The sequence below is a fragment of the Alligator sinensis genome, unplaced genomic scaffold, assembly GCF_000455745.1.
Source record: "Alligator sinensis unplaced genomic scaffold, ASM45574v1 scaffold872_2, whole genome shotgun sequence".
In the NCBI taxonomy this organism is placed as follows: domain Eukaryota; kingdom Metazoa; phylum Chordata; order Crocodylia; family Alligatoridae; genus Alligator; species Alligator sinensis.
The window spans coordinates 1,756,074-1,768,183 of record NW_005842132.1 but is presented as its reverse complement, the minus strand read 5'-3'; the positions used below and the strand labels follow the sequence as shown (position 1 = coordinate 1,768,183).

At 49.1% G+C, this 12,110-nt stretch overlaps 1 protein-coding gene across 3 annotated transcripts in view; it reads left to right on the top strand.

Annotated features, from left to right (window-relative positions):
• GRM4 (glutamate metabotropic receptor 4) overlaps positions 1 to 9,893 on the top strand; it is a 219,690-nt gene extending 209,797 nt beyond the window's left edge. For all 3 annotated transcript variants that reach the window (XM_006025095.3, XM_006025093.3, XM_006025094.3), the window contains one exon: positions 9,333 to 9,893. In XM_006025095.3, coding sequence (XP_006025157.1) covers positions 9,333 to 9,382 — 50 coding nt within the window. In that variant the 3' untranslated portion in view covers positions 9,383 to 9,893. The remainder of the gene's footprint in view (positions 1 to 9,332) is intronic.
• Positions 9,894 to 12,110: the final 2,217 nt, after the last annotated feature.

Sequence of the window (12,110 nt, the reverse complement as noted above, 5' to 3'; positions counted from 1 at the left end):
AGAGTGAATACTATAGATGAGAAAATATGGTAATATTTTAAAATGTATTTTACAATAGCTCCCAAAACTCGCCACCAAGTTAAGTCTCATTTGCTGTGTGCTATGCAGATGCACAGGGCATTTATAGACATGCTCCAGGAGGCGGGGGGTGTACTTTTAATTAGCGTGGTTTCAAGAGCCGTGCTAATTAAAAGCTCCCAGAGCGTCATGTGTATTGGTGTACCCACGCTGAAAAATGGTGGTGGGGCATCATTGAACGCCATTTTTGATGATGCTGGAGTCTGTTGGAGCATGGTAATTACTGTGCTCCAGCAGACTTGATTAGCAGTCTGCTCCAATGTGCTGTAATTACAGCGTGTCGGAGCAGCCTCCTTGCATGTGTATAGGAGCCCATAATCATTCGTCTCTCTTACTTTTATCCCTCCCTGTGATCTCATTCTTTTTTTTTCTCCTTACAGTGCAGCATCCAGCAGAGAGAAGGGCTGGTTAGGGCATTAGCCTGGGACTTGGGTTCACTACTTTGCTCTGCGACAGATTTCCTGTGTGATTTTGTCAAGTCACCTAACCTCTTCATGCATCATTTCTATGCTTCTACCATTGCTTTGCAGGGGTTTGTGAGGACAGATGCATTCGCAACTAAGTGACAGGGGCCCTATAAGATATATTAGAGTCCTGAGTCAGGGCCACTGAGCATTACTGTCATATATGTGCACTAGTAATCCAGGCATCTGTATTTGTCTTTCTAATACTAGTAAATGGGTCTGGGCTGCAAAATTCTGGTCTAGATTTTGCATATCCCATGTTCTGGGGGAATTTAGATGTGAGGATTTGGTTCTGCGCCATCTAAAACCCAGAAGTAGTTTAAATGATCCCTAGTCGGGCACTTTGCTTCCTGTACTGTGTGTAATGGATTCATTTTGTAACCCAGTACCCCTTGTTTCTACATAGGTTTCATGCCCATACAGCGCTTGTTGCCCAGATCCAGACCAAGTAGGGGCCAGATAAGCACTGTTTCCTGAGTTGGTTCCATGGCAACATCCCCCTCCCTCCTCCCTTGCGGCGAGACCCCTAGCAAATTCCAGGAGTGCTCTGAAGTAGAACAAATCCAGGCTAATTACAGTGCATGGCCTGAGTGTGAGAGGTGCTGGATGCCAGCAGCTCTCACTGATTTCCTTGGAGGCTACTGGGCTTGCAGTCCACCCAGCTAGGAGCCAGAAGGTTCCTGGAGCTGTGCCTCTCCTGGACTGCAGCTTGGGTCACCATGTGCACAGCTGCGAAGTGAGAGTCATGTGCTACTGCAATGAAAAGGGGCTTTGGATTAGGTAGAAATGTTACACTTGCTCTGTGTAGCTGTGAATAGTGGCTCCTGATACAGAAGGGAACATCAGGGGCTGTCTCTCTCCCTTGTTTTAGGGCTCCCTGCACATCCAACAGACTCTCTGAAGAGTCAAATCACCTGAGCACAGGCCTGGGAGCTAGGAACTCCTGGGTGCTTGTCCTAGTTTGGCAGTCACAGTCATCCCCTCTGTGACCCTATCCAAGCCTCTTAACCTCTCTCTGCTTCTCCTTCCAGGGTTGTCATCCTAGCCTCAGGGATCTGTGATTAATGCCTGCCGGTGTTTTGAAGATTACACTGGCCATGCATTTATTACCAGTGTCTGTTTAAGAATGATTCAGAGTCTCATAAATGCACCATTCACTATTGCCCACCCCACAATACAACATAGAGACTAGAACTCATGGCTTTGTCTCTAAAATCAGCTCCTTGATATATTGGGCACAGGAGATGCCACATCAACTAGTAAAACTTCTTTATGTGCCAGATGGTAGACTGAGGCTAGGAGCAGAGGTTGCATTTGTCCCTGGTCAAGTTGTGCCTGCATTTGTCCTGGAATGGAAATAACCCAGGATTGATATGTACACGCACCCTCCTTTAATCAGGGTGTAGTGAGCAGTCAAAATCCACGTTCCTGCCATTGATTCAACGGTGCAATCCTGATAACTGTTCGGACACACCTTGCAGTGTCCTGGGATAAATTGTTAGCCCTTCTTATCCCGTGAACCTTGTTAGGATGTATCCTGGGACAGCGGGCATGGACATCTGAACGATCTTGCTTTGTCCTGGGATAAAGCGGTTTATCCCAGGACAAGTGCAAAGTCTGTTTGTAGTCTGAGACGGTTGCCTGCTCCTTCATAATTCAAAAAATACTGCCTAAATCTGCCAGTAGAGGCCAGTGCAGCCCAGAGCCACAAGCTGGCTAGATTTTGCCCTGCCAGGCCATAGAGTGACTGGCGGCCCCTTGTAATGGGTGAGGGTTGCGGTGGGGGTCCTGAATGTCCCTTTGGTGCTGGGAATGAGACGGGGTGTTCCTGGGGGTCCCCTCTCTTTCCAGGGAGGTGGTAAAGCAGGTGGCTGAAGGGACTCATGGCTCCACTTGCAAGCAAAGCCAGCCAGTGGGTTGCAGGCGCGATGGGAAGCTCTCACAGTCAGCTCATTCATTCCAGGCTTGCACCATTACTAGTATGCAGAGACAGGGCATCGCTGCCTCTGATCTGATATGGCTCCTGGCACTTTCCATCTGTCCTGCAGGCCCCGCTTCTGTCTTCGTCCCAGGGAGATTGTTGTCAAGTGGCTCACAACATCGAAAGCATGTGGGGAACCTATTAATGCTCCTGCTGGCTCAGATGCCCGCTGGGATGCACTCTGGCTCTGCCTTGATAACTATAAATGCAAGGGGAAAGCTGCTAATGATGGCTCACCAAGGGGACTGCTGTATCCCTTGCACTTCTAAAGAGGTACCCAGCTACGGCAGCATGGAGGAGCTCTCCCGAAGACTGAGATTTTGCTGACCGATGAGGTCGTTGTTTGCTAGCACTGAAGCCCATTGTCTGTGTGTGTGGGCTGTTTGCAACGGGCCAGGTTATTGCATTGATGTCCATGGGATAGCTCAGGTGACTAACAGGCCATAGCCAGGGACTGGGTGACCTGGTTTGCGCCTTTGTGATTTGGATTTGCAACAGCAGGCTCTGTCCTGGGCAAGACAGTCAGATGCCTGGGAAGTGTGTGGCCTTTCCAAACACAGAGGTCTGGGTTTGTAGGAAATGTGGGTTTTCCCCATGTGTACCAAGAACCCTGCCATTCTGCCACCGTTTTACGGGAGGTGAAATTCCACGTGATGAAGTCATTGAGATCAACACCATAAGTGGCCTTCCCTGAGATGTCATGAGTTGCTTTATTTCACACTCTCTTATTTCTCTCCCTAATGCCAGCTATCGATTCATCTCTCTCTTTGAAATCCCATACATAGTCAATCTATCAATATCTCTATATAGTGTCTCTATCTAATCTCTGGCTATCTAAATCTTTACATGACGCTGTCTCATCCCTATTTCCACTCTCTCTCTGGAGCTAATCTGCTCTCTCTTCAGTCTAGCTGCTGTACAGTAAGCAGATATATGGACAGTCTTTGCCCTTTGGAGGTGCTGGACATAGCCGTCTATAGTTATTGGTGCCATCTTCTCTCTGTGGCAGCTGCCTGCCTCTGAGAGGAGGGAGGCCCATGGTGCTTGCACAGAGCTGAAGGGTGGCACAGTTGCCCCTGAGCCTCCTCCTGAGTGATTTAGGACCAAACCTGAGTTCTTTATGATCTGACCCCTCTGATTTCTCCATGCTGCCTTCCTGGTAATCCCTGAACTCTCACATGCTTTGGTGCAATGACCATTGACCACCTTTCCAGTCTAGCTTAGTTTAGTTAGATTTCAGCATGTGCCAGGATCTGAGCCCCTTTCTATGGACACAGTCTTCTCTCTTGCTCACCAGCTGCTCTCTGCCCAGTCCCCCCATATCACTGGGCTGAGGCTCATCACTGCAGCAGGATTTGGGACCTTTCTCTGCCTCCTTGCCTTTAGGAAGCACTTTGAGATGCTGGGGTTAGCAGGCATAACATGCTGGCAAAGCTGCTACAATCCTAAAGATCCCACATTTATCCTGGCCTTGCACTCCCAGCCTCCATCAGCAGTTCAGACTGCCGTGTTAATACTGTGTGTATGTGTGTGTGCATGCACGCATAACCGTGTCTCCCTCTTATGGCTGTCGTGTGTATTGCAGTCATATGTTGCCTCCATCCAGTCTGAGTCTTGGTGAAGATTAATTTGGGGGCATAAATCCCTGGACTATGTCCTGATATGTAACACTTGCTCCTAAGCAGTTGCTTTAGCATGGGGTAGCCCTGATCCTCCTCCAGAGACAGTCATGCCAGAGATGCAAACATATTAGTTTCTTTCATCCAAGGCTTTTGCAGTCACTCTTTAATTAACCCTGCCAATGCCCCTCAATGGTGCATGGTAACACACCCATTTCACAGAGGCACGGGGGTGTGAAGTGATGCTTCAAAGGCTGCACAACGTGTTAGAGGAAGAACTGAGATTAGTACCTGGAAGCCGGGATGTCCACTCCCAGCTGCTCTGACTCCTAGCTCTGCTCCATCCCAGCCAGAATGCAGCAAGCTATGAAGGCTGGGTTTGCAAAAGGCTATGGCTGAGGCTGTTCCCGGCACCGACGCATAGCAAGAACCCATCCCTACTTCTAAGAACTTACCATTTCAACAGGGAATTAATATCCCCAAATTACTGATGGGGACACGAGGCACAGGGAAATGGAAATGATTGGAATTATGCAGGGAGCCAGGGTAAGAGCCCAATTCCCCCCATCCAGCTTATTGCATTAAGCCGCAGAGCATCCTCCTTCCGCATGAGATGGTCAGTAGAAGCGTCTCCCAAATGTAGGCATCAGCCAGCCCGTGGAAGCACCCGGGGGCCAGATGGGCGAGAAGCAAGTCTCCAGCCTGCAGTCTCCCTGGCTCCCATGTGTCTTGCATTTGGTATGCGGGAGCTTGGTCTGCCCAGGAGCTGGCACTGCTCGTTAGAGGCGTGCCAAGGCACGTCGGGGACAATCGCAAGCAGCCGATGGCATTATTAATTCCGGGGACAGGCGAGACCGTGGAGTTGTCAGCGCAGGAGGAAGGAGCCGTTTTTCACTCTGTTGCTGGCAGGTCACGTATCTTTAAATAAACAACAGAATAAATAATTTACAGGGCTTGATTGCAGGCAGATTGGCTACGAAAACACCGCGGCTAACAAATAGCCCTGTCAGCTCTCATTTCTTCTGGCCCGTCTAATTGTTATCTGAGGATAACAGTGTCTGAAATCTCCAATAAGGTTCATTTGTCAGGGAGGCACCAAGCCAGGGGTCGGGCCAGGGGGTGGGGGCCGGAGTGTATTTAAAGGAAGAAGCCAATCTCGGGCACAATATGCTTTGGCTGATGGAGGGAGAGAAGCGAGGGAGTCCTGGTAATGAATGAGCGTGGAAAATGCATGTGCCTTCAGGGGAATTGATTGCCATCTCCCTCTTGAGACTGTCAGGCCAGCAGCAAGCGATGTCGTGCAGCTACGGCAGGACAAGCGTATGGGGGAGGGTTGTTTTTTTTTGCAGGGCGGGGGGTGGGAATAGCTGAGAACAAGATTTAAGGCTGGTTTTTTTTAAACCTCTCCTTGTTCTTTGCAGCCCCGGCGGGTAGGCTCTGCAGGCTCCGCTGATGTCACTTCCATGCGTAAGCGCCGCGCCGGGTGTGTTGGCAATGCCGAGGAGTCTGTCTCTGCAGCAGGTTGCCTGTGCATCTCTGCCAGTCTGTCTGTGGTCTTCTAGAGATGCATCCATCTAGCCATGGCTCATTGAAGCCTCTAGAGAGCAGGCCTCGAGCAGGAGTCAAAGGCCCATTGGGTGGGTCTGATCATGTAGCCTCCATAGGCCTCCCTCTCCTTGGTCGTGCCTGCTACTAGCAACGAGGGGCCCGTGGCAGCTTTTCCGTGCTGAGACAATGGCACAGCTTGGGGAGGACTGGGGAGTTGCAGGGGTGGAATAGGGGAGGGGGAAGGATTTGCTGCTCTGCTGTGTTTCCTCTGCCTCACTTCTCCCTGGACATCTCTCTCAAACTCGCACCTCCTTTATGTGCATGCACCCATAGCGAGGACTCTAGTGGCAACCTTCAAAAGAGCTGAAGGCCTGGGCCACATTTCTATACAGTATATGCACTTTTCCTCCATTGTAAATGTATTGGCTCAAATATTGACTTGTGTTTCCAGGGAGCAAATGGGAACCGATTTCTCCAGAAGGGCAGGTGCAGGCCAGTCCGTCACGCTGACCTGGGAGATCCCTTCAGAAGGCAGCTGGGGTCCTCTTGGGCTTTCTTGGGCAGGAGCTATGTGCAGTAGCAGCACATTTCTGAGCTGGCCATCCATTTTTGAGCTGGCCAGCGCTTTCCCTCTGGTGCCAGGCACGTGCTTTGGGGTCCAAAGACCTGTGTCCATTTGCTGCAGATGCCTCATCCAGGGAGATCAGGCAGCTTACTGGTATCCGTGAACAGGCTATTCAGCAGCTGAGATGGAGATGAGATAACAGAGAGAGGAAGCTGGCTGTCCTGCCTCTTGGATGTGGTAACGCAACACCACATCTGAGCTGTGCGGAGGACAAAATCTCTCTCCACCCCCTCTCTGTGCCTGTTCCTTCCTTGCTCCTGTCCGATGCCAGCACCTTGCCAGCTATTTCAAGGCCGTGGCTTCTGGCTGGGACATTTGCCTCTATCTATTAAGAAACACATGGAAATCATGTCACTGGAGTGGGAGTGTTTCCATTCAAGCAGTCTCCTCTCCCGATTTGGAGCCCACCTGGGAATATGGAGCAGGTCACACGTTCCAGCAGCCCTTCTCCCAGTGACCAAAGAGCCCCAATACCATTATTTAACCACAGGTTAAATAACTCAGTTCTGCATCCTGCCCTGCCATTAGGAGGAGCACCATTGACTCTATGGGAGGACAAACAAAACAAATCTTGGCAAGTTAACAGGGACCAGAGACTTGCCGTGCATGCCAGTTGCTCTGTGGTAATTGTTCAATGCCCACTCTTATCCCACGGTAGGTGAAAGTTGGGCCCTGTAGTTTATGTGGAAGAGGAGTTGTTCTAGTTCTCTTGTGAAAAAGGGTGAGAGCAGGGACCTGGGCACTGACAGCTGATATGTGGCAAGGCCCTGCCCAGTTTTCACTCGCTCTGCTTTACTTGCCTGTGTCTTAAGGATCAGGGATTGTAGTGTCGTGTGTGTGTGCTCAGAGTGCAACGCCCACAGTCGTAGACAGGGGAGTTGTAAAGGACCTCAAGAGGTCATCTAGTCCAGCCCCCTGTGCAGGGCAGGATCAGCTCTGTCTAAACTATTCCTGACTGGTGTTTGTCTAACTCGCTCTGCAAAACCTCCCCCGATGGCGATTCCACAGTCTCCCAAGCTGATCTATTCCAGTGCTTAACCATCGTTACAGCGAGAATGTGTTTCCTAATGTCTAACTGTAATCTCCCTTGTTGCAATTTAAGCCCATTATTTCTTGTCCTATCCTCAATGGACACCGAGAGCAATTTATTCCCTTCCTCTTTGCAGAAACCTTTCACATCACTGAAGATTGGTTTCATGTCTCCCTTCAGTCGTCTCTTCCCTGAACAAAGCAAACCCAGTTCTTCCAAGCTCTCCTCATCGGTCATGTTTTCTAGGCCTTGGATCATTTTTGTTGCTTTCCTCTGGTCTCTCTCCAACAGGTCCACATTTGTCTTCAAGTGTCATGCCCATCACAGACACAGCTGAGTGCGGAGTGAAGGGGGAAAAATGTTTTTTTTGCATGTCTTCCATGGGGCCTGTTTGTTCATCCAGCAGGATGATTTTTTTGCACCAATCTGGGATGCTTGATGTGTTTCAGCTTGTGATCCTCTCTACCCCTTAGATCTCATTTTCACAGAACTGTCTCATGACTTGTTGGTCTCGTCTTGTATCTGTGCTGCTGAATCTTCCTGCCTAACAGGGGAAATAGAATTGCATCCTATTTATTTCAGAACATTTCTTCCAATTTGTCAGGATCTTTTTGAATTCTAACCTAGGCCTCCCAGCTTGGGATCCTTTGCAAAATTAATACGTGCATTTTCTATTCCAACATCCAGGTCGGTAAATATTGAATAATACCAGACCCAGAACAGGCCCCCTGTATAATCCCACTACAGTTTGATAGTGAACCATTGATTACCATGGATAACTACCCTTTAATTAACTTTTTTTCCAACCAGTTATACACTCACGTTGCAATAGTTTCACCTCGGCCATTTCCCCCCCGCTTGCTTATGAGAATGGCATGTGAATCTTTGTTAACAGCTTTACTAAATCCAGATATATCGCATCTACTGCATCTCTCCTGCCCACAAGGCCTGTTATGCTGTCACTGAAGGATATTATATCACAGTAATAAAATGCAAAAGGTCAAATGTGCTTGGAAAATTCAGCGAGCGGCATCTAGATGAGGCTGGTCATTATGGGTTGTTTGTTTTTTGCCTACCATCCCCCGTGCCTCCACGTGCTGCTGTGAGACCGAGCTTCTGCAACTGAGACTTGAGATTTGAGGCAAAGGGGAAATTGGTCTGTGTTGCAAGCCCTATCTGTCTGCATCAGAAGTGTGTGGCAATGGACCTCTGGAGTGTATTTCTCCAGGCTGACCCGCCACCCTGAGGATGCTTCATGACCCCCATAGTCAGGGTTCATTCATGCAGTGCTCCTGGACTTCAGCCACAAGTGGCTTCCCCAGATGTATCAGCTCTGATAATTGCTGGTGTGATGTTTGCTGCTCTTCTTCCAGGGCTGTCAGGCCTGCATATCAGCTGCTTTGAGCCAGCTGGGAGCTCTCTGGAGAGAAAAGTATGAAATTCTTGGGGAATTGGGACACTGGTTACAGTGCATTGCAGGTTCAGCTCTGGCGCTCTTAAGCAAGAAGCTTCTCTCTATTCTTCCTTTAACTCCCTCCACAAAAGCTGGCATCTGATCTGGGTACTCAAGTTATTTCCTGCCCCTCTCCCCAGTACGGCCTCCATGAACTTCCACCCCTTGCACTGTGTGTGGTGGAAAAGTTTTTGGGGCAGGTAGATGAAGAAGATCTTGCACTGAGTCGCAGGTCTCTTTGCTTTCCTGACTGCCCCTCTATGAACAAGCCCTAATGTTTTCACTGGGTTCACCAGGAGCTGGGCCCCTCTGCAATTCAGCCAGAGCTGAATGTCTCTGCCGGGAGCTCCAGAATTAGCCGCGAATGCAGGGGGCATGCTATCGGGTTGTATTTTTGCTTTGAGGTCTTTGGAGACTATTCCCACCCCAACTCTTATGGCATGAAGGTTGACCCACGTTCATACGGCAGGGGCCAGCAAAGGAGGGTAAGCTTCATTAATGATACATGTGAGGTTTCTCTCTTTGTCTTTCCAGCTCTGGCCACCAAACAGACTTACGTCAGCTATAGCAACCACGCGATTTAACTCCAGCCAACGGCAGCCACCCACGGTGGAGGGGGGGCCTGTGCAAGAGGAAGAGACGCAGAAGAGTTGAGTCAAAATCGCTCGCCGCAGGAAATGGGAGAGTGGGGAAACCAGGTCAGATTTGAAGACGGCATTGCAGGTGCCTCATTCTGCTGGCTGGGCTGTTGGAGGGAGCTCCTTGGGAAGATGGCGATGAACAGCAGCAAAAAATGAGCATCAAACAAATCAATAAAAGCCACCAACCAAGCACCATGAAAATGCATGCCTCCCAACGGAGGAAGAGGAACAACGGAGCAGGGTGAACGTGCAGTGGGGAGAGGTGACGGACTTTAGCAATTTGTGGGTTTTTTTCCTTATCTTGGCAAAACAAAAGAAAAAAAATACAAATCCATTTTTCCCTTTTCCCAAATTTGTGCGATTGTTTGTGGTTGTGGAAACTCTTTCGTTCCCCTGCCCCTGCCCCTCCTTTAGTTTTTCCTTTTCCATTTTTCTTTTGTTCCCGTCTTCCTCCTTCCCTATTCACATTCTCTCTCTCTCTCTTTTCTCCTACCAAATTCTGTGTGTTGCAAAAAAAATAAAACAAAATAAAAACTAAATAAAGAAAATTAAAAAAAAACAGATGACAAAAAAAAATTAAAATAAAACCTAGACTGTGTTCAAAGTGCTGATTTCTATAGGTGGTAAATTAATGTATGTGATGACCATATGGATTGAAATATGTCTGCTTTATGTACTGACCAATCAAAAAAGAAAAACACAAAAAAAAACAACAAAGTTCAGTGCCTGGATGTTTATGAATTATTCAATGAAGATGTGTAGAGCATGACCATTTTTATACGAGGATATTTCTAATAAAAGACCATGGTTTTGCACTCAGTGTTTGTCTTGTTCTTGATGACTGTTGGTTACTGGCTCCAGGGAGTCTATTTGACTTCTCCTTAAGAAGGTTCAGAGGGCACTTGATTGCTGTCAGTAAGCGCTGATGTGGAGAACAGATTTCTAATAGTGGAGGGCTCTTTTATATGCCAAACAAAGGCAGAAGAAAACCCAATGACTGGAAGCCGAAGCTGGATCTATTCAGGCTAGAGATAAGGTCTCAAATTGGGAGTGTTGCTAATCTCTGGAACAATTTCCCTAGGGGTGTGATGGACCCTCCGTGACGTTCTGGCTCAGATTTCCAAAAACAGCCGAGCCATCCAGGTGCAGAGGGTTTGGTGCGATGCACGCTCTTGAAGCAGTGGATCTTTTGCACAATCCAAAACCAGCTCTCTTCCTGCAAGATGCGCTCTACTCTAACCGGGAAGTCATGAGCTCAGTCCAGGAGTCCTGGAAGAAGGTGCTTGGAGCTGTGTCATGCAGGAAGTGAGACTGGAGGTCTCTTTTGGCCCTGCCATTTATGAGAGAAGAGCTTGCTCTGAATGAGTGGTTGCAGCAGAACTGGCTTTATGGAAGCAATTTAAGCCCAAAGAGTCTCATTCACCTGTCATTTGTATGTTGCTCCAATGGACACAGCTAGACCCACATGTTAGCAGCCTCAGGAGGGGTGGAGAGCACGTGCTAGGGAGACAGTGCCCTACTCTGGTCCCTGGTGCGGTCCTAGAGAGCAGGGAGATGCTTACGCTGCCTCGGCTCTTCCTGCTCCCTGGATAGACAAAGGCCCCAGCATGCAGGACTGTCGATCTGACACCAGTCGCCAGCATAAGGAATAAATGCTCACTTGATGGGTCTTCTCACCGGAGCGCCGCAGGGCAAGATGTGTAAAGGCAGTGTGTGCCAGGTGGGATGAAGGAAGAGCTTGACAGGTGTGACAGGCCTCAGCTAGCTGAGCCGTGATCTCGGGTTAGCAGCGAGAGGCAGGCGCGTTGGGAGAGATTCGCACCGTGTATTTTAGGAAAGCCGGCATGTCATCTCATGAATCCTGAGAGGCTGGCAGCACTGACGAGAGACAGGAATAGCCTGTGCCATGGCTTTGTAGGCTCAGGGGTAGAGGCTGTCTCTGAGCTGTTGTCAGATAACGTAGCCCAGGTCTGGGTCCCTGAACTGATGTACCTCATCTGTCAGTCCAGCCCACGTCCCCTCCACCCCTGCAGCTCCTAGTCCAAGGCCATTATGGGTCTGACTTGAGACTCTTGACACCTCAGAAGACACTTGGATCCAGGTCCCTGGCAGCCTTCAAGCTACTGCTTTTCACCTGGAGCATAAGCCAGGTTGGATATTTTCAGAGAATCATCCAGGTGAGTATTTCATCACAGGGATGCCTAGGGAATGGTCAGCCTTGCTACGAGGACTGCATAGGCACGCAGACAAGAGGATTTGTGCATAAACTAGTATTTGCTAATTATTACTGGCTATTGCCCCCCCACACTTGGCAACAACTTTTGTCATCCGGTCAGGGAGCAAAAGGCAGAACCCGTGGCCTGGCTAACCAATCGCCCACCACAAATAAGGAATGACTAGCTATACATTAAAGGTGCATTAGTAGCTATTTCCTGAGGTGGTCTAGTGATGAAGATGGGATAAAAAATGATTTGTGCAACCAACTCAGTGAATACAGATAGGGAAGAGAGGTGATGGACAGGCAGGTCTCAGGGTCCAGGGGTCAAGAACTAGGGGATGCACCTGTCATGGACCTGCTGAGAGCCTTTGGAAAGTGATTCAGTTTGTCTGGGTTTCTGTCTCCACTCCTGTCCTTTGTCTGTCTGTAGCCCACTAGCACTCTGGGGGAGGC